The sequence below is a fragment of the Dermacentor variabilis genome, chromosome 2 (assembly GCF_050947875.1).
Source record: "Dermacentor variabilis isolate Ectoservices chromosome 2, ASM5094787v1, whole genome shotgun sequence".
NCBI lineage: Eukaryota > Metazoa > Arthropoda > Arachnida > Ixodida > Ixodidae > Dermacentor > Dermacentor variabilis.
Window position 1 is genome coordinate 23,691,738 of NC_134569.1, and position 23,448 is coordinate 23,715,185.

Here is a 23,448-nt window from a genome sequence, read left to right on the forward strand (position 1 = left end):
TAGCAACACACGAAATTGCGCTCAGTAGGCTAAGAATGCTAATCGCCTTAACAGACAAAATGCCTTGATTGTGATGTGTAGCTGTTCGTTGCGAGAAAAGCAAGACAGGCAAGAATGTCTCGGGGAGTACGGAAGCCCCCATGCCTCCTCTGTTCTCTTTTCTACTTCCGCCAGCATGCCAGATTCTTGGTCCATCCCCAGAGTTGGCGCGCGGGTAATATTTGAAGAACAATGGCAGCAACAAAGGCTCCGTGCGGTGGGTGACCTAGTAGTCAAGCGTTCCACACAGACAGCATTCTGAACAGCGTGTGCGGTGAAAGCAAGCGATATACCCGAGCACAGAAGCGCAGCGGTCGCTAACGACGCCCTCCCGTCGTTAGGCGGCAGAGAAAGAGAACCTGCTTCCTCGTTATCGATTCTTGCCCGACCTAACGCTTTCTTGGCTGACAGATATTAAACAAAGGTCGAGAGGGTAGCGCATTACGCCTGCCGTATTGGTGCATTTACGTAGGTCTGCATAAAAATTTATTTCATCATGTTATCCCCACGCTCCCTTCATGCGCATAAGACCAGGGTGTGTCTTCGCCATCATACAACGGGCCGCTACACTACTCGATTGCTAATCGCATCAACGTCGACAGTCATCGTCAGATAAGTTCTGTCGGAATTTCTTTGTTCGAGCGACTCTATCCTACAAGCGCCTAAGCTCAATTCTGCCGAAACAGAAAATGGTACAAAATATATTACAAGTGAATATCGAAAGCAAGGGCCACAGAAAACGCGAGCTTTCAAAAGAAGAAATACGGAACTTACGTGCCACCTGAAATGTTAGTCGAGAGAGTGGCATAACCGGAAAAGAGGGGGTCGTGTAGCGACACCACATCAAGCGTACAAGAGTGACTTCCGGTCATATTTTCGGTGATACTCTGCTCTTCTCGCTTCACCAATAAACGTGCCTGGTTTTTCGTTTAATCGCGCGCTGTCGAGAATGTAGAATTGTACTCACTATCCTCACGTGTCCGAAATGTAGACGCTAGCGTTATGTCTACACTTGAAATTAATTTTTGGCTGCCTTCTATAAGGTTAAGTTGAAAAACTGCCTTTGACCTCTCGAAACAGACAACGATACCGCCGCCGAAAGCCGCTACATTAGGCAGCTTTGAGGACAGACGCAGTGCCTGAGAACGCCTTCCATATTTGTATCTTCTCGTTGAGATTTGAGCAGTTTCATACCCTTCGAATTCACGCCCTCTACAACGTCAGCTGTCAAACTCTAAAGGCAAGACAGCGCCTCATGATTTTGTGCCTCGTCACAGGGAAAGTTTGCTTGAAATCTGATACTCCAACTTCGCTGACAAGAACGTGAAGGCGCGATGTATTGTCAGGTTATCTGAAACACATAAAAACCGCGGGCTCTGAAAGACGCGTTAGCGGGTGACAAGCACGGACAAATGTCACCACACTGTCTTCTCTTCCAACTGTTAAACCCCCAGCGTCGCTCATGTGCAAAGTAATCATTCATCGGTAGAAGTAAGATCTATCTCAAGTTTCTCGTTTCGACCAGAAAGAGAAATCGCGTGACACAGACTGAAGTTTTCTTCGCTTGCCAGGTCTGGTGTCCGATAATACTGTGCACGCGTAGAAATGATCACAAAGGCAAGCAGCTTCGCATCAAAAATCGTTATTATAGCTCGCTTGCTTGCTTGCTCAAAAAAAAAAAAAGAAAATGTGTGCACACGGTTGGCTTTGTTCAAACTGTGGAAAAGGTTTTAAAATATTGTTCTGCTATATATAGTACAACAAACTCGCTTTAGCTAAAATCCTGAGTACGGAAATATCGGACGTCACAGCTATAGTAAAGCCAAGAAATCCACTCTTGTCAGTTTGTTTGAAAAATCAATGCACCTTTACCTCGACCTACCAAATTAACCGCTATGAGAACAAAAAAAAAACACTATAGCTCGTTGGTAGCAAATTTCACCTACTTGGAAATATGAATGTTGCTGTGTGTGCTTCTACTACCGCATTTGTATTTTGTTGTGAATCGCAGGTTGTGCACACTAATTTTATTTTGTATCTACATGTCTGCAAGGCTGTGATTGCCAATGCATTTACTGCATTGCAACAAATATTTTCCACCCTGTAACGGCCCAAAAATGGGCTAACAGTATTAATAAATGAAATGAAATATATCCGTTATTCCGTTACTCCGCACGTAATCACTTAATTCACGTGCTGTGTAGTAGAGTGCAGAAGCGATAGCATGACTTCTATAGACCACCCGTTATTGGCAAAATGAACAAATCAATATCGCAACGCGGCATGTTCAAGTTTACTTTGCGGCCATCTATATTAATGCATTAATTAATGTATTATTATTCAGTATTAATGCGCCAAAGCAAGGATACATTGAACAATGTAATTTCTGCGAAAATTGTCAATGTCAAAGTCTGTGAGATAAAAAATTGCAATCCACCTAAAGCGTCAAACAAAACCCGACAGGGCTCCAAAAAGAAAATCAAAAAAAAATGTATTGTTTGAAGAAAAATTTGTCCATGGTGCGGGTATCGAAAATGGCACCACTGGCTTTTCCGGACTGTGTATCCTGCGAGCTAACTGCTGAGGTACTCGCATTTTTTACTAAGCCGCCTAGCTTTTCTTGCTAGGTAAAGACACGCCGCGCCATGGTTGCATGGGTCAATAGTAAAAAAGCAGCGAGGAGAAAGAAAAGTGATACGGGGGCCACTGTTCGCTGTCCGTGGTGCACAGCTGCCGAAGGTTGCGCAGAGGTTAGCTCATAGCAACTGCACACTGCAGATTACTTAGAAAAGGAAGCATTACTGCGATCTGCAATCCGCGGTCCTTGCCTCAAAATTTCGTTACAAGCGTATATTAGCCATCTTTAAAGCCAAGTGATTTAACATGAAACAGCGAACACCAAGCGTCATGGACAGCGGCTCCTGTCGGGATTAACATGGTCAGGAAGTTCCGAAAAACCTCATCATTGTGAGGAGGCGCCGTATACAAGACATTCTAGTTCATTGTATTTCCATGAACAATGTTACTCTACACGCGACTAAAGCGACAGCACTGTTCACTTTTGTATACAGTACGTGCAGAATTTAAAGAAGAAACAAAAAGCCAAAAAAAGAACCATCTAGCCGTCGCTGAAGAGAAGGCATAAGCCGACTTGCTCTTTAATAAATTTACCACGCGAGGTGACTGCTTTCTGCGTACATTAAGGATACATTCAATATCTGGTTATCAGGAAAAAGAAACAAATTCAGCAGAGCGACGTCAGAGCAAAGTCGGTAAGTATACCTTTGCCAAAGGTCGGCCGTGTATCATCGACAAGCACACAAACGGAGAAACCACGCAGCTTGGTTAATGAAAAAAATTGTGTTTGCTGCGTTCCTGTAAAGGTGAAATAATGCAGCGGCTCTCTCTTTCCAGATCAAGGAGATACAAACACTTGCCATTTCTTCAAGTTATCTCCCTCAGTAGATCCAGATAAGATTGAATGTGTATCGGTCTAGAAGTTCACTGCTGTTTCCTCCGGAGCCAATATGCGCCCAAAATGTTAGCTCCGAACAGTTTGCGACCGTGGCGTACGCCTGCACTACAGTCAGTGCGACAAACGCTCCAGTGTGGCAGCTCTGCAGACTGCAGCGAGCCCCCCCCCCCCCGCCCCCCAACGCGCGTCGGAAGAAATACGCGACATGCGTGACAACAAATTGTCACGCGAACGGTACTCGGTGTGCGGGTGCTACGCTCGTTCTTTTCGATGCGACTGCTTACAGTCGCGTTATTAAGGGAGGCCGATATGTTTTCGATGTCATTCACTTGCATTTATGGCCTCCAAAGGTGAGAACAAAATAGCGAAACAATCCTTAATAAATGGGCGAACTGCGCTACAGCCCACCTCCTTTGCCTGTCGTTTGAATGTCCCCTCCGCGCCCCCACCCACTCCCTTTCTTTTTCTGAGAGTGCGACAAGAACAACCGAGGACTAACAAGGGCCAGGCATGCAAACCGGTCGAAGCATAAATCACTCCAAACAACGACAGCTCAGTTAAATAAAAATGCCACACTTCCGCAGGAAAGACGAAACATCGATTGCGATAGCAAATTATTAGACAACTATACGAAGTGAGGACGGTAGCTTTAATGGCCGTACAAACTTTTAAACTTATGCAAGCTAGCTAAATTAACAAACATGGTGCCACAAGCGCACAAGAAAACGTGAACACATCTCACTCGATGACCGAGGACACCCGCTGTCAAAACAGCGGCGTGAGTAAGAGTGGCAGCAGCAGCGAGCGAATTGCCCTTCGTGTTGCCTCTCGTTTCAACGCGAACTAAGTGGCGAGAACAGCGCGCACACGAAGCCACAAGCCCTCGGCGCGCCCAGACTCTGTACCGACCGCAGGTGGCTTTCACTATTGGGCCCACGCGGTCGCGCTCGGCCGCGCGGATTACGAACCCGCCTCCGCACCACTGCTGCCTCGCGCACGATGGAAGACGGCACGGTTCCGCCTTGCCCTCCTCCCTTGGGCGCGCGAACAGCATACGGCGCGCGAACGCCAGAAGCGATGTTATCACACTTGGACTTCATATGAAACATATGCGCCGGGAAATGCGCCTGGAGTGTCCATATAATTGCTGTCGCAGAAAAACAGTGTATGATTCAGTTATTATTCAGTTATCTTTATTAAGACATTATTAAGAAAGTAACAAAAATATCGCGCTCAGAAGGCGTGTGTTATTGTGTCAGGTCAAAAGCAATTGTTCAAGCCCTCGCATTCGGAGTACCAAGCCCATCTTTCCTACGAGAGCGAGGGCCATTCCTTGATGGATACTGGAGAATCATCGTTTTGAAGCACCAGCATGGAACCGTACGCAACCACAAAACAAGCGATCGTCACGTGTACTTACTATTTAAGGTGGTAACAACTATTTACTCGACCCTCTGCTTCGATTCAAAACCGCAAACGCCGTCAGCAGCGTCTCCAAAAGGGTTTAGTAGCACGCTATCGCGAATATGTGGAGGATCCTATAAGCCAGCCGCTTTTGCGCGCACTCACGAAGCACTAAATTTCACCGCCCATTCGCTTCACGAGACTTATTGGTGCCTCAGCTGGCACCTACGAGGATATTCGCGGTGCGGCGAAGCCGTACAGAAATGAGATACGTGAATAAGTAACTAAAGAGGCAGCCCGCTAATTTTAATGCGAGCATATAGTAGCTCCAAAAAGCCTTCTACGCCTCAACGTATACGTCTTCACCGCTCACGCTTTTTCTTTTGTTTGTTTATTTCCCTTGTACACTGGCAGGGGGCGCGAGATGTGAATGCAAGCAAACGCTCATCAGGGCGCAAACTCAGTGTACAAACAAAACCGTCGTGCTAATTAAGGCCGGTGTAACCGCATTAATTATGCCACAGGTGCTTTGTGCTGAGAATACGCTATACATAGTGTATAGCTGCAGTCAGCAGCGTTTCGGCGTATTTTGGCGCTCCAGTCAAATTCGAATCATTGCGCTGATCTCCACTGTGGCCCAAAGTGCATCATGTCAAACATTTTAAACCTCGCATTGTGACGCATTGAAATTGCAATGAAAGAGGCACATGGGTTTTATCGTATGGCTACGAGGTTCGCTACGCCCTTTCCGAAGTGCCGCTCTGCAGGCGACCGCTTCTTTCACGTTGTGTGCCGTAGCAGCCTGTGCAGTGCCACCTTAACACGACGGGTCGATGTGACAAATACGGTGTTACTCTGGGAAACGTGGAGCGTGTCAGAGAAAGAGATAAAATGCAACTTAATGAGCACATTTTATGAAGTACCGCTTCAGCGATACATCGCACAATGATTTTCGTTCCTATTTGATGTCATATTGGCTACTTGTAGCTCGGGAAGCCATCAGCCAACCAACGTAGCTACGTTTTCCGGCACTCATTTGCGTAATTAGATCCAGGCAAATTAAAACGCGTCTTGCCATACGAGTGAATAATATGGCACAACGGAGTGTGCCCACTGACGATCATTCTTAAGCGCGATCCCTTTACGACACTTGTTTTTTTTTTTTTTTTGCAGCTTATTGTTAGCGGCGGAGGCTATTTGATACGCTGCAGTTCGAGACCTCAAAATTCTTATTTAGGCACGGGAAACTAAGTCTTTATGTAGTCGCATTGTTGACATGCTAGATAGCTTTGAGTCGTGGCTAATTCAGCAGAACAATCATTAATAAATAATGTATTCACTCAGGTGTAACTGAAATAACAATCCATTGCTTTATTTTGTTTTCACATTATAATCACGAATTAATTCGTTATGAGCTGCTAATTGATATTTTTTTCGGAGCAATATTAGAACTGCTGTTGAAGTAGGTCAGGGTACGAGTATATAGACCACTTGGCAGGAATCTTAAATGTTTATCAGATGTATGTAGATACCTCCTTCCCCGAACTTGGGGAGAAATGCATTTTGTTCCGCTTGTTGCTTTCTCACAATGCATTCCTTCCGCACACAGGGACAAGCTGCATGAAACATCAATGAACGAAAAGAAACAGGGTTAACCGCGTAATTCGAAGAGGTGGGATTGCTCCCCACCTGCTGCAAGTTATTTTTTCATGCACTTTCATTGCGATGAATTTGTCATTTCTTTAATTCAGTTAGTAAGTACAAGTAATTTCCCCTATGTTGTCCTCGCAGTCTTTGTTGGCTTATCATGATATGAAACACCAATGTATCTTGTAACAGGGCTTGGGAGAAGTTGCTCAAGCCTGCCTTTAGTTGTTCGTCAATGAGGGGAGAATACCTACACTGGCAACGACACGGAAGGTTAAGACTTGGAGGCTTAAAGGGAGATTGCGATCAACCTCCCTCGCCCTCTATCCTCTCTGCTTCCCACTTCTGGCGCCACTGAAAAGATCATGGTCTATCCAGTCGCTTAAGCAGAGTGATGTAATTATTACAGATTCAAAGAAGAAAGAAATTTGCAGTCTAAACTGTAGCTGATGTCTACGTAATGCGAAGCAATTGTGATTTGTATGGAACGAATAATGCGAATAATGTAACGGTCGTGCAGCGAACGGTTATAAGGAGATTATGGGCTGCAGTGTTTGTCGTAAGGCAGAGTGTCTGTAATGGCAGGACATAAGGTAGAAAGCATATTGGAACCCAGTGGCCTCACTGCTTATACACAGACCCGGTGGCACATAATATTACACTGCACTATCATCGGGATCAGCCCACAAGAAATCGCGAAATAGCTGCGCTATCACCGGGGTCGGCTCATCAAAGCATCGAGACACGCGCCCGCTCCCCCGCGACAAAGTGGCTGCACTCGGAGAATGCCCTCACAAAAATGGTTCTTGAATTTCCTATTACATCTTGCTATTTTTTGACGACGCATCCAGGTGTTATCATGAACTCAACAGCTAATGACCTTTAACATCAAGTTAGCAGCAGTCACTCGGTAGAGAATACACATCACGATTTTTGCAGATCGACTTATGCAAATACACAGCTTGTATGCCTGATGTCTAAACCCTAAAGACGTTTAACATCAAGTTTACAGCAGCCACTCAATACAGAATTCACACTAGATTGCCTTGTTCCTATACTTGTTTTTGCCTTATACATTTCCATTCACTAGTATTTATTACCGCGCGCGGTAGCGTCGCTGGCCCGCTTACATGCATATGCGCATATATGACGACGTCACATGCATATTAACCTTATTGCAACAAGCAGACAATCGGGAACCGCGGCTCTGCTGACGTGCGTGGGCACAAGCAAACAGAGTGAGCGGCAACCTAGCACCAGTGTAAAACCTTTAGCCCGAACTAGAGCTACGATACGATGAATGTTCAACTCGGAACCAGCGTTCGTTGTCGCCGGTGCACAGCGAGATACTCGCATTCAAAATAAAAGGAAAAGAGAATAAAGCGCTACAAAGCGTGTAAAATGTACGATTCGCTCTGAGATACCAAAACAAATGGTTTCTTGTGGAGCGACTCGCCGATTTAGATCGGCGCTCAGAGAAAGAGAACCCCTTCGATCTTGTACCAACATACAGGCTCGCCACGCAGTCCTCGCGTGCGTAGCAGCTACGCTTGTTAAGACTCCCGTTTCAACGTCCGCGCCCTTTCAATCGCTGCAAGCGTCTACACACCTATTTTTCTTTTCTCCCGCGCCAACCATCTCCGTCTTCTATCTACACGTTCAATCACGCACAAGCGCGTGCTTTACGCAAAGCTTGAACGTGCGCCAAGAGCACCTATAACAAGACTAAGAAATAAAGAAAAGCTTGTCGCTTCCTCATTCGATTCGCTTTAATCTGTGTCGTCCGCTCTCCTTGTTTTGTTTTGCGTTTACTGCTTTGTCGTTTTTCTCTTTGCGCTGCTCGCTTGCAAGCGTGTCGTCGTCACCTGCGGCGCAGCAACCGCGGAGCACGCTATCCGCCGCTGTGGAATGCCTTCGTATTCCTCCATTAGCGCACCCGGAAAGAAGCGCTGATTTACACGCACGGATTCAATTCGCGGTGGCCCCTCAATAACAGGCACAAATCATCACAACGCACCGCATCTGCGCCGGTGGAGGGCTAGCACGCGCTGCATCGCGGCGCGGCGTATGTATACCGGCGGCAGCGTATACGCAAGATTTATCCTATGCACATCCCCTACACATCAAGGAAACTACACAAAAACAAAAACAAAAAAGAATTGTTCTTTCAGTCATACCTAAATTAGTACATTAATTAGTAATTCTATTGCTGAACTACCCACAACTGGAAACTTTCTTTCCAAACGCGACTGCATACAGGCTGTGTGATTACTTTCCCGTGCCTAAATCAGAATTTGAGGTCTCGAACCAGCGTATAGCAAATGGGCTATATGATACGTTGGACATTACAGAGTTAAAGCTGCACTTAATCGTACCGGCGCTTCTTCCTCGATCGTGCCCACCACTCGTCCAGTATAGGCGTTTCCTACCAATTCTGGTTGAAAGGGGCGAGGACTCGCCGTGCACGAAAACGTGCCCCGTCGGGGAGTCAGCTTCCCGCTGGAGTAAGTCTTGGCCGAGACCTCATGTACTGGTTACTCCTCACGCGGGCTGCTCGGCGGTTGTATACATACAGGAAGAAAAGCTGGACCGTTTTATTGCGAGAACACTTATAAGGACACTCCTAGTGTTTTCCTACCATCATCGTGATGTTCCGGATAAGGCCCAAGAGCGATACAAACGTCACCGCGCGCCCCGTGCTGCGTGTGCGAGTAAAAGCGTGCTAGGGTGAGCTGGCGATCGCGGCTCGATCTCGCGCACGCAAGCAAGGAAAGCAGGGATGGAAGCGTGCCGTCTTCCGTCGCGCGCAAGGATCCGCGGGGAAGGTAGGGAGCGGGGGGGCGCGTTCTACTCCGGGCGGCCCGGGGGCGGCCGGAGGCCTTCCCCGGAAAGCTGTATCTTGAAAGCCATCTGCGACAGGGACAGAGTCCGCCGCACGCTTTGTTTTCGCGGCTTAGTTCGCGTTAATTCGAGACGCAGCACGAAGGTCAATCCGCTCGCTGCTGCTGCCGCGCTTCCTTACTCGAGCGTTTTGTCAGCGAGTTTCCGCGGTCATCGAGCGAGATGTGTTCATGTGTGCCTGTGCGCGCCCGACACCATGCTCGTTCATTTAGGTAGTATGCCTATGTTTACAAGTTTATAAGGTCGATAAAGCTACTATCCTTACTTCGTATAGCTAGCTGTGCACTAACCTGATATCTCAATCGATGCTTCGCCTTTCGGGCGAAAATGCAACTTTTTTTCTTGATAACAAGCCAAGGAGAGCCCGACAACGTCTCTTAAGATACTGCAGTGCTGTAGTTTATGGCCTCGTTGGACCGCTCAGACAGCGACAGATCGTTGCTCGTTATTGCGCGCTGCGAGAAATACCGCGAATCTGCGCTTTTACTCGGCGCCTTGCGAGTGCCCTAAACAACGAACATTACCGTAGAAGTTGTCACAACTAAATGTGCGAGATACTTCAAACACAAGTGAGAGCTTGTATAACCCACTACTCGCAAGAGGTGATGAAATATTTGCTTTTCCTTGAGCATAAGTATTCAATGGGGAAAAAACTTCGGAATGTTTCGAGTGCGTTGCTTAATGATATATAAGAAACTCGATAAGTGCCTACTTTTTTCCCAATTTATGGCACTTGTACTCACTACGCTAGGTCGACCATAGAGACGCAGGTGAGAGGAAACAAAGAGATAAAAGAAAAATGAAAGCATCAATAAGGTACCAATGAAAACGTATCATTCAAAATGAAGACCGGCGCTGCCGCTGAGACGCTGCATTTCGCTAGCGGTCCCTCCTCCTCTATTTGTTCGGATTCTGCGCCGCTTGAAGCATATTGGCCCCGTTCTTTTTGGATTGCCTAGAAATAACCTTTTGACATGGGCAGCTGAAAATGGCAGGCGCTTTCTTTCTTTCTCTCTTTCTTTCTTTCTCTTTCTTTCTTTTTCTCTCTCTTTCTCTCACTCTTTCTTTCTTTCTTTCTTTCTTCCTTCCTTCCTTCCTTCCTTCTTCTTTCCTTCTTTCTTTCTCCTTATAAGGGGTCCTCTGTTGTTGTCAGAGTTAGATTTGACGAGCTACTATAGTTAATCAGTTCCTAGCGTCAGTTTCATTATAACGGCATACAAATATCCAGTGCTGTTATCACGAGTTAATCGGTGGCGTAGTCCAGTGTCACAGGCGCTTATGTAAATTAGAACCCTCTTTTTTTTTTTAAGCAAAGCTTTCCTTGCCTAACCCTCCCCTACCTCCCAACCCCTTCCGGAGGCGGATGGGGAGTTCCTTTACGTAAGTACGTACGTAACGTTCCTCGCCGAATGAACAACTTATTCCTCCATGTATGCTAACAATAAAGCAATGCCAGTGACGCACCCGTGTTAAAATCATGATAATAAATCCTGATATAAAACCTATACATATAATGTCAGCTCATAGGTATCTAGAGCACTTAGATCTCTTAATGAAATAACGTATAATATTCGAAAGCTTGTATTATTTTTATTGTTATTTATTATATTTTGTCTACCCCATTCTTAGGCTACTGCGAATGTACCACTGGGCAAGCAAGCTACCGTCCTCGGCCGGTCCCCCAGAGTGTGACTATGGAAAGAAAGGAGGATATAAACCTTATATATGTATTTAGATGTGTGTTGTTTTTATGCACCTATTATCAACAACATTCGTTAGACAAGCATCGTATACCACCTTCGTCCTCCTGACATGGAGAGCTACAACACAAAGCTAACAGCTACATACAACAAAACCGTGCGCGTGTTATTAGCTTTACCTCTCAAACTCAAACAAGCTTCGCGTCATTTAGATGCCAACATTACGTTGATTCTGCATGATTTTTACCCAACTACCGGCTGCCTTGCTTAAATAATAATAATAATAATAAATAATAATAATAAATAATAATAAAAAAGGAGGATGGCATGATCTCATGGTAAATGCGCTTGTCTAGCATGGAGAAGACCCAGGATCGAATTCTCATGAAAATGCTTATTCTCTTTAAGCCCTGCGGGCGGTATCGGTTACGCTCAACACTGATACGAGTTTCATCCGGCGAAAAAAAAAACAATTCTCATTATTTATATAAGCGGTCATAAAACAGATTATCTGCATTTCATGTGTGTCTAGTGTCTTAGTTCTTCCCTTCCTCGTCCTACGTACTGCTTCCCAGCGCGATGCAACACCATGCCATAAAAGCTGTCCTCGTAGGAAACAAAAGCAGCGCCGCTTTCACACGTCTCGCCAGGCTCATTTTCCCGTCCCGAGGATAGAATTCCACACGAGCTACTTAGTCAAAAATGTTTTCCTCGGCTGCTGAAATTTCTCTACACTCTCCCTTTTTTTAATTGACGTGTCGGTGGGGAAATCAAGATCTCGTACCATCACTTTTAATTATGTTACGGGTCATACCATGCCAAATTAACCAACGTTTTTTCAACCATCACAGATGTAGCCGAAAAAGCTTCCACATGTTTGTTGAAGCTATTAGCTCGTTCTCCACGTTAATTTTTCTTGCAAAAATTTTTCTCGCATATTTGCGAAAATCTATTTTTCTTGTCCAGCTGAGCTAGAAGGCACCAATGAACAATTTTTTTTCAAGGCCGCATTAAAATTACGGAGCTTTACGTGCCAAAACCACGATCTGACTATGAGGCGCGCCGTAGTGGGGGAACTCCAGATTAACTATGACTACCTGGTGTTTTTTAACGTGCACCTAAATCTAAGTACACGGATGTCTTTGCATTTCGCCCCCATCGAAATACGGCCGCCGCGGCCGATATATTCAAAGGCATGTTGTATGACCCAGACATTCGGATGGTGCATATGGCAAGACAATTAGGAGGTGCGACTACCAAAACAGTATTACTAAAAGTTAAAAAATAATAATTAACTTGATTATTTAAAAAGTATGTCGTGCTTTCGCCCGAAATGCGAAATATTCATTTTGATAGCAAATTAGTAGACAACTATACGAAGTAAGGATAGCAGTTTTATCGGCTGTGTAAGCTTGTGAACGTTTCCGTACTAACTAAATAACAAGCATGGTGTCACGCGCACACAACAAATGTGAACACATCTCACTCGATGACCGCGGAAACTCGCTGTCAAAACACTGGAATGAGGAAGTGCGGCAGCAAGCGAACTGGCCTTCGTGCTGCCTCTCGCTTCAACGCGAACTAAGCGGCGAGAACACATCGCACACGAAGCTATCACCACTTGGCGCGCTCTGTCGCCATCGTAAACCGCTTTCAAGACAGGGTACCGCGAGGCCACGCGATACGCAGCAGCCGCTGGATAAGTAGTTACACGAAAGCGGATGAAAAAACAACTTTGATCCGCTGTCATTTACAGTAAGTTATTTCTTTAATTCAATGAATAAGTACAAGTACTTTAGCCTATGCTGTCCGTTTTATCTTTGTTTCTTGGCTTCTTGTGATATGACTGATAAAAATCGGGTCCCTCGGTTTCCTTTTTTTGTCTCCTTCATTAAATGGTGAGGGTCTCGAATCCGGCAGCATTGATCAGCCTGTGCGGGTTTACTGACCAGTTGCCTTCAGCCAAAAAGTTCACGTAGATGTGACGCTTGCGGCAGAAAGGATGTTCCACATCCGCCGCCAAGGCTTGTGAGTGGTGGCGCTGGCTAACACTCCCAGGGCTAGTTCCAGCAGATAAACATAGATACCCCGTAAAGTGGATGGGAAAACGGCTCCACGGTAGCTCAATTGTTAATATCGCACGCGTAATGCGAAGGCGTGGGTTCGTATGCCACCTGCGGCCAGTTGTTTTTTCATCGACTTTCATTTCCATAATTTTACCATTTCATTACTTCAATTAATAAGTACACGTACTTTTCCCCTTTACAGTCCTTGGTGTTTTTGTTGGTTGGCTTTTAATGATATGACTAATAAAAATTGGGCCCCATCGGTTTCCTGTCTACTTTATTTATTTATTTATTTATTTACCTGATTGAAACATCTACAGAAACCTTATTCAAAAAGAAATTGCAAGTCGCGGTCACGAGCCTTACTTCACGTAGCACGACAGCGAAAATCCGCCAAGTTTGGTTATTTTGTCAACACCACCTTGCAGAGATGCTTGTAGCTCTCAAGAAGTCCTTGGATAAAGCCCAGAAAGATAAACTATAGCAGTTCAAAACAGAAAATATACAGGGCGTGCTTTTGTTTGTACTTCTTTCAGGTTTACAGAATCTTTAAAAATTGCCTGTGGCAGATAGCACAATTCTAGTCATTGAGCTAGATTGCTCAAAGAGGCGGACATACTTGGAGAAGAAATCGGAATCTATAATCGACCAATTAGTAAATTCACTCTCTTATTAATTAATTACTTAAGGCGCATATCGCTATTTGCGATTGATAGCCGGTGAGTTCGCAAGGAGCAGCCGCTTAGGAGTTAATATCGAGGATGGCACCAGTTTCGAGATATTAATTGCCAAAGTTGGCGACAAAATACATTGGCGTCCCAGTTAAATGTGTGATTCAATGCGTAAAACGATGTTTCCTTTAAAAAATAAGCGGAACAAGAGTGCACTTTTAATGCAAGTATGACGGCGCGTATATATCGAAACCGGCGCCATCCTCAGTATTTGCCCCCAGTGGATATTCGTTGCAATCTCACCGGCGAGGACTAGTAAATTGCAATATGGGCCGAAAAGTAACTACCTAAAAAGCTCATTCGTGACTTCCTGCTAATTACTCAATTTATGCGTTTCGATTTTTCGTGCGAGTAATGTCCGCCGCTTCGAGTAATTCAGCCCTAGAATTACAGTTACGCTATCTGCCACAGGCGATTTATAAAAATTGTGTATGGTACAAAAAAAAGGAAATCATCCCGTATAGCTAGGTATATCGCATATCATGCACACGTATTAAGCAATGTTCCTTGCTACGTTAACTGAACTCTCTATCTGGAAACCGTGATTTGACCTTGTCTCGTGACTTCATGTGCCCGCTATATGCTATCAGGAAAGTGACAAAAAAAAAGAAGTCGCAGTTTCGCCGGGAAGAAGAAGCATCGGTTGTGATAGCAAATTAGTAGACAGCTATATGAAGTAAGGATAGTAGTTTTATCGACCGTATAACCTTGTACACATTCGCTCACTAACTAAATTAACAAGTAAACATGAACACATCTCACTCGATGACCGCGCAGACTCGCTGTGATAACGCTGGAATGAGGAAGCGCGGCAGCAGCAGTGAGCGAATTGACCTTGGTGCTGCTTTCGCTTCAACGTGAACTAAAGCAGCGAGAACACAGTGCACAAGAAGCTATCAGCACTCGGCGCACTCCGTTCCTATCGCAGATCGCTTTCGAGATAGGGCCCGTGCGGCCGCGCCGTACGCAGCTGCCGCCGGTGTAGAACCCTCCCCTCCCCCCGCCCAGTGCGTTGCGCGCGATGGAAGACGGCGCACTACTTCACCGTTTTCCTCCCTTGCACGCGCGATTGAGCCGCCATCGTAGGCTCACCTCGCACGTTTTCACTCACATGCAGCACGCGGCGCGCGGCGACGATGTTATCGCACTTAAGACTTTACACGGAACATCTCGGCGACGCCGGCGAATATGAGCCTGGAGTGTCCATATATTTGCTATCGCAATAATGAGAAATGGACCCGCACTATACTTGCGCATCGCATAATGCGTCATAGCTCAGTCTTTGTCGTCCTCTGTACGGATCAAGATGTGAGCCAGGCACGCTTGTTTGCTACCGGACACCTGAATTCCAAGCATGAAAATCCACCGGCGGCGTAAACATCTGCGCCATGAGCACAGCATCGATGTTTCGACCGTGCAATGCCCCGCGGAAAGGCAGGACATTCAAAGATTAGTAAATGAGAAAACAAGGAAAACGAGTCTCTTGTTTTATTCTCTCTCTACCTTGATCTGGGATCCTATAACGTAAAACTATTCTAGTCTGTTTTTTTATTCCAATCTCCTGACGTGAAATTCACTCCACCGCTCACCCAAGCATCGAGCGGTGATCCGCAGCGTTGTCTAAATCGCACAATCAAACGACCTCCTCGTTTATAGGAGGTCACAGTTGTTCGTTTTCAAAGCGAATAGCACTGTCTGATTTGACAGGTTTCTCTTATCTAATTAGCTGACAAAGGGCGAGGACCACACAGAAGTGGAGACACTTTCGGTGGGGCCAAGCTAGCGCAGTGAAAGTAGATAAGCGGATGAGGAGGGTGCTGCCGGCGTCGGGGATTGGCCTGTTTCACCTGGCAAGCTTGCGGCGGCTGGTCAAAAACGTGGTGTGCAGTGGAGGGCTAAGAATACCGCTAAAATGGGTCCTCGATGAAGAAGAGTTGGCAGAACGACGTGGTATAAGTGCCGAAAAGCCTCGACAACGTTGTACTACCACCTTAAAAATGTGTGTTATACGCAAATGACTCTTCTCTCCAGCAGCTCCACGTCGCCAGTTTCATCCACATAAAATCACAAACTCAAAGCCTTTTCTTTTACCCGCTCCAAACGCCGATTTTGTTGGCCTCGAGGAAGCACGCGCGGAGCAACAACTGAACGGCCTGTACCGATCGAGCGAGTAAAATACCCGCTGTTCGCGTACTCGTGCCGCAACCTGGCCGTTCAAGACGGCGACGGTGCGCGTAGCACACACCTCGATGCGAAGTTGTTCGCCCACGCCCGGTGAGCAGTCGTCACCTTACGTGGCTGAGTTCCGAGCACTTCAAGGCGACCAAGCACCGCCAATAGACGGCGGGCATCCAATCGACTTCTCGAGGCAACAGCCCCCGGAAGTATTCAACAACTGTTTTACCAAACACTAATTCGGCCACAGATGCTGCAGCGCTATGGAATCCTCCCTAAAACACGTTAATTGACGTTTTGGAAGCTGTACATAACCGATCGGCTCGATTCTATTCTAATCTATTCTTACATTCGTTCTTGCCAAAGATGATGAAAGACCGAATCACCTTGCCTCCTTTGTTGTTACCGCAAGGATAAGTCTTTCAAGACTGCCATCGCGAACTAATTTTATATTTACAATGCACCTGACTTTCCTGCTTGTTTACTATTATAATGACCATATAAGCCACCCTTCTAAAACACCCTCTACCCGCCGTGGTTGCTCAGTGGCTATGGTGTTGGGCTGCTGAGCACGAGGTCGCGGGATCGAATCCCGGCCACGGCGGCCGCATTTCGATGGGGGCGAAATTCGAAAACACCCGTGTGCTTAGATTTAGGTGCACGTTAAAGAACCCCAGGTGGACAAAATTTCCGGAGTCCTCCACTACGGCGTGCCTCATAATCAGAAAGTGGTTTTGGCACGTAAAACCCCAAATATTATTATTAAAACACCCTCTGGACCCTGAGCGTATTCTAATAAATAAATAAATAAATAAATAAACGCGTTTTGTCATGCTGTCCGAACATCGACTATCAATGATATGCTCTGCGTGCTATAATTAGTCACAACCCTTTAGACTACAAACCGTTCTCGGAAGCAAAGATCCTAGGACCACGGCAGGACCCCAATATATGCATGCACAAGGCCACCAAAACGATCAAGGCAGAAAGCTGGGCTAGTTGGTGCGTCATCATTAATCAAAAGACTAGCGCATATAACAGGGACACAGACAGAGAAGACGACAGCACATGCACTAATTCGTCACTGCGCTTGTTCACGGCAACTGGGCTGGGCGAGTGTGCTAAGCATTCATTTTCAGATGTGCGCATATTGAATATCCTCCTTCCTTCACTTATATCTTATATATCCCCTCGCGTAGGGTAGCCAACCGGGTGTGACCTTGGCTAAAGCCTCTCTGACTTTCCTTCTGTGGCTCTCGCGTGTCGTTTAGGCGCGGCCTGCCCGTTATTCGCCACGAGTACGGCACCTCAATTTTCTCCATTTTCCGGCAGCGAAAATGATTCTACGACGGCAGACAATATCGCGCCAGCTCGAACGAAATGTGACAGATTTATCGGGTTTAATGTCCCAAAGGAACATCAGAACTACGACAGATGTCGTATATAGTGGGTGACCATGGATCAATGTTCGCCTCCTATTCTAATTAGATCGTGGTTTTGGCACGTAAAATCCCAGAATTCATTCATTCCCGTTGTTCTGGAATGTGCCACTGATAAAGCACACGAGAATTTTTGCATTCCACCAGCATCATAATACGTGTACAGGGCGGTGACTTGAGCTAGTTGGAACAGTTTCGTTGTTCGTTTTTTACAGCAAAGCTGTATTTGGCTAGGTTCTGATGAAACATGTGTCCGTGGGCAAGAGCCGTGTAGAATGGATATATATACAGTCGTCCAACTGTTTCCGCGTGATGTTATCAGACGCGGCGGTCGCTCTGAATGATGTCATATTATCGACCATGTTATAACGCGCGAGACCTTCATGACCATGTATAAAACGTGCGATGGCGGCACTCCTTCGCTCTCAGTGGAGGGTCCAAAAGCGTAATAAAACGCAGCCGTGTACCCACCAATCGTCCACACTAACGTAGACCTAGCGGGCCCCGACGGCAAGTAGATTGTATCCTTCCTGTCGAAACGGTTTGGAATTGAGTGCTACACGGACCTCAATGTACCTGCCACGTGTCACCGGTCGTCTGTAGACTTAACCTTTGGCAAGAACGTGTCTAGCATAGCAGTACAACCGATCGCGGTGTACCACAGCGACCCCAAAGCTATGGTCACTGTGGTAACGAATGAGGCAAAATAAGCATGATAACAACCACGAAGTTAATTGTATGTGTCTTTATTCAATCGATATAGCAGTAACCATATATATCAATATAGTCAGTATAGTCATTCATCCCAATACAGCTTTGCTGGTTATTCTTCAGAGAGTGGAAGGGCACAAATTTTTTTTCGTTCTAGTTTTCTGCGTATATAGCGTACTGTTGTCCAATAAAATTGAGTTGGAAGACAGCGCTGTCCCCTCGGTAGCTCTTTTTTTTTTTTTTTTTGCGCAGTGCGCTGATCGCTATGATGACTGATCAGAATGCGGTCAGGAATTGAGGCTAGCTCAACCGCAGAACACAATGCACAATGACAGCCACTGTGGCGACGTTCTCGAGAGAAAAGGTAATAAAGACAAATTAAAGGCACGGCGGTTGGCCAAGCAGGACGAAGAGAGGCAAGCTGCATATGCGTGAGGGGGCATTCACACCGTCGATTAGCAAAGGTCAAGCGACCGACCGCGACTGGCGATCAAAGGGCGGCTCACTGCGACCCATGGTCACACAGGCAAGCGCGACCTGCCCGTGGCCACATCGAAACGCCTCGCAATTGACGCCGTTCACGCCTGTTAGTGCCGCCATCGCCACGTAATATAGGCGTCAGTACATACAAGCATCGTGTTCCTGCGCGTGTGATTCATCCGGAGACTCTGCGACTGCAGTCGCGAAACTGGAAAATCGAGCAGTGAGGGAATGGACCACAAACGGTCATTCTTTTCGACCAAAGCGGCCATTTGAGTCTTTTTGCGACCAACTTGGCCGCCGCGCGATCTCTGCGATTCACCGGTGTGAGTAATCCCTTAGAGTGAGGGAGATGCAGCTGGTGATGAACATCAGGCAGAGACAACGAAAAATGTGTGTACCAGTCAGTCAATTCAGTCGCTCTGGTCAATGTTGCTTAGAAACGATAGCATCTATCTTGTGGCTTCGCATCGTCAACAAATGCAGATGTCAAACGGCTCAAGTGGTATGCCAGAGGGTGACGCTCTCGCACCGAATCGGCGATACGGAACACACTGGTTGTGATGTTCGTAGCTTCATCGTATAACGGCGTACAGCGCAAAGTAAGGTTCAGTTAAATAAATACGCAAGTGGTATTCCATCAACGACCAAGCCTCAATGTCGATAATGTTCGCCCCTGTAACCATCGGAAAAATCGGTGCGGTCGACTACCCCGTACTCCTGTACAAGCCTCGTGGCTATTGAGTTTGCTGTGCGATGACTCCATGTCGTCTAACTGCACGTTAACACAATATGCATCGCGCACACAGCGCGAAAGAATGGTCTCATACACGGACAGGAAGGGTCATTCTGGAGTGATGAATATTAATTCCACTTTCGCATTATTCCAATTCCGCACTACCTTCATAACGTCTTATCGGCTCTCATTCTGAAAGAGCAGATGTTGCGTAAACATGGGCCCAGTACTAATCACCAATTTCCAATCAAAATGTGTCAGAAGCAAACTGAACAAAAGTTCCACGATTCTACCCAACTGTAGTGCAACACACATAAAAAATAATCATAATAATAAAATACTGAAATAAATGCCCACCCCCGCCAACGAATACCAAGAAGGACAACCTCTGGAGATGGTGCCCGGTGCTATTTCTGGTCCGTGTTGTGCCATTTTATGCGAATCGGCGAAGCATACTTTGTAAGCATTTTCCACGAATATGCGTCCCCACAAAAGCAACCCAATTAAGAAATGTCGAGTTGGCCACCGTCCAGCATCATAACTCATAAGCACAAAAATTCCTCTCAAGTTTCACGGTTTACCTTACCTCCCGCTTTTAATGGCCTCAAGTGGAGGATCGTGTCGGTCAATATATAGCCACCTGTGTGCGCGCATGCGTGATTCATACAGTGAAAGGCAACGCGTTCCTTCATTTTCTCCTTTCCTCACTTTTTGGCCTTCCTTGTTCTATAGCAGACGACGATAGGAATTCTATATGCCTGCACGGGTCACCGAACACTTGCAAATCGGGCACACGATCAACGCTGGTACATCGGAGGAAAACGTTCGCGCGCGCGTTTTCTCAGTGATGCATTCGGACGCCGCAAAATTGGGGACGAAACGCTGGCTGTAAAACGCACTAGCAAGAAAACGCGATTCAAGTCGCACATGTGGCCGACAGTGCGTGTTGTTGCTTTTTACACCCGCGGTGTGCTACACAACGGTAACGGGTCAATGACACAATTGCGCCTTCGTGTGTTACAGACACGTCGCAATATGACTAAGGGAGCAAGCACCCAGTGAATATAGTTAGCTTATGTAGAGGTGAAAGATCAGAATGACCTGCAGCATATATGTATACAACGAGAATAGGACAAGCAATAGTACCGAATATTGCTTCTATTGCTATCTTGCGGACTGTCATCAGCGTGCTCATATACCGGATATATTGGGAATGTACATAATTCATTCCTGTCGAATGGGACTGATATGTAAACAAAATCGCGCGCTTCAACCAACATCCTCGGTAGGAACATAGTGCTGCGATTCAAACCAGTTAAATATACCGTATAGCTCTCGCAGAAGGTCCAATATTCGCCCCTTCGCATCACTTATAGCACCTGGGACGTGTTACTGCTTTCTAACAGGCATGTCTATCCTCGAGGCCTAATTTTTTACCTGGCTGTCGCACTAAGAGTATAACCGCAGGTGACAATCGGCGCCTTCGGTAATTCCGTTACACATGCAGAACCTTGAAAGGAGAGAGGTCCGCGCGCGTCGCCATAGCCCCCTTTGGCAAGAACGCGCCCTCGAAGTGCCGCCAATGTTTCCGCAAGCTCGCCACATTCCTCTGGCCGAGCCATCGAACTCCGCGACGAGGCAACGCGCAGGAGGAGCCAGACGCGCGCCTCGGACGGCGGACTCACCCTTCCGTCGTCGGGAGTGCTGTCGAGTTTCGCGAGCAGTGGTACGTGCCGGTCAGTGATGACCTCCCAGTTGGTGGCGCGGCGGAAGAAAGGCCTGGCGCCCTCGAGGCACTGGGGCCGCGAGCTGCGGTGCTGCGGCTCGGAGGCGCCCGGCGGCGCGCGACACCGGTTGTTGGACGCCGAGTTGTTGGTGGCCGCCGAGAGGTCTGAGGCAGACCGGGTCGGCGGCACGCCGCCGGCCGCCGAGGAGGGCACGGGCGTTGCGGGGCCGCCGCGGCCCGCGCGGCCTCCGGCCCTGCGCTGTATCGCGCTCTGCGTGCATCCCATTCTTGTGGCACACCTCACGAACGCTCATCCTGCCGGACACGGGACACTCCGGCGGCGACGACGTCGTCGCGCCGGGCGCCGCGCGGCGCCCGGCACACACAAAAGCGCGGCACCACTGCCGTGCTGATGCTCCGCTCTAGCTGCTCCAACGCACGAAGAAGAAAGAAACAAAAAGGAAAGCACTAACGTCGAGAAGCACAGGCGCCAAGCGACGGCACACGAGACGCTGAGAGCCGAGGATCCGTAGGCGTAGGTTAAGTGACAGCGCTCGCGCGTTCCCCTGTTGGCTACCGATCCTTTAACGCAGCGACGATGCGATGCTGTGCCCACTTGCCTTGCCTGCTCTTCCAGATAACGGCTTCTTCGAGTGTCACGCAGAACGGGATGAAGAAAGGGGCAATTCGATAGGCGAATCGCTGCGGCAATCGCCGTTCCCACGGAGCGTCGCGGTCTTCATCCGAATGTGGCCTCCAGAAGTCCAGCGGCGATGCGACTAGGTCGAAACTCTACCAAATGGCCGTACCTGCGAGCGAACTGATTTTACGAAGTTTTGAGCTTCAGTACCTTATCACCAAACGATAAACTGGCTACGATGCGACCCAAGACTGCTACGATTATTTTTTCTCTTCAAGGTCACCGTGCTGGTGTCTCGTTGCGCCGACTGAACATCAAGATCACGCAGCGGTCACTGACGTAAGCTTACAGAAACTGCACTTGTTTGTTCGCTGGCGCTAGCACTGACACATTCACTTACGCACGAACAAAATTCAGATCTTCGTGATGGTTGACAGCTGCACGAAGCCGTGGCTCACTCCTAGCCGGCCAGCGGTTCGGATGAGTGGCAGAATGTGGACGCCGTCACAGAGGAGACCCCTCAGCTGCACTCTCAGGCTTAAGGACAGGCCACGCTGGCTTTCTGCTAAGCTGTGACGTGCCAATGAGCCTTCAGAAACCTTGATCGAAGTGGTGAACGGAGCCATCGAAATCCTTTAAGCGACGGTGCCTCGCACTGCGAAGACACTGGGCTTGTTTTGCGTTCCAACACGTCCCGTCTGCTTCTGCGTCGCCGCGACTGGCAGTTACGTCTCCGTATCCGTATGTAAGCCCGAGCGAAGCTAATGTCGCTGCTTGGCGAGCTCCTTCGTTATCGGGGATACGACGGGCACTCACAAGTTGACCGAGGAATCAAGCAAAAAAGAAACAATCCAGCAGCGCAGACGGCCGCGATGGACAGCGGACGCCGCCGGCGCTCCGACACACGCTCGTCGTTTAACAGCGGCACTCGTGAGGCAGTCGCGTTTTTGATTCTTGGCGCGCTCGCTACCACGCTAGCCGCTTTAGTCTACGCGCAGCGTAGCTGTCTCAGCGGCGCCAACCTTACAAGAAGAAAGCGTTGGTAAAAGCAAGGTCAGCAGGTGTCGTCTGCTCCGGCGGCTGCCGCGTGCAGGCACATCGGCGTCTCGGGCTCGGGTGCCCAGCAGGAACGAAGAGGGCGGTTCATGCTGCGCGGTTGTTGCTGCGGCGGCGACGATTCTCTCTAGCAGCCGTTGCGCAGGCACGGGGCGCTTACAAGTGCTGCTCCGTGGCCTTCCGCGAGGCGCGTTTGCGCCGCAGCGTCGGAAGCAGACGCTCGCAGCCAGCGCTCGCCAGCCGGCGGGAACCGCGCATCGCGACTAGCGCTACTTTTCGCCCCCTAGCCGCGACGGGCGCAACTGCATGGATCGAAAAAACTAACGCGCGAGCTTCCCCGCGCTATCCCCGTTATGTCGCGCATACAGGTGTGTGTACAGGTGCAAAAAGAAAACGTGAACAACGGGAGCAGCACTTTCCAAGTGTTTCACGGTTGCTTTTATTCTACAGTAATACACGGAGTGTTTTAAAGAGAGGCTTTCTTTTCCTTTTCTCTTTTTCGACTTTCCCACTGCTGATGCT

The 23,448-nt window shown here is 47.7% G+C and overlaps 1 protein-coding gene across 2 annotated transcripts in view; it reads right to left on the reverse strand.

The window, feature by feature from the left end:
• Nucleotides 1-23,188, reverse strand: part of LOC142571513 (high affinity cAMP-specific and IBMX-insensitive 3',5'-cyclic phosphodiesterase 8B-like) — a 403,386-nt gene extending 380,198 nt beyond the window's left edge. For both annotated transcript variants that reach the window (XM_075679927.1, XM_075679926.1), the window contains exon 1: nt 21,190-23,188. In XM_075679927.1, the coding sequence (XP_075536042.1) occupies nt 21,190-21,516 (327 nt within the window). In that variant the 5' untranslated portion in view covers nt 21,517-23,188. The remainder of the gene's footprint in view (nt 1-21,189) is intronic.
• Between the last annotated feature and the right edge of the window lie 260 nt (nt 23,189-23,448).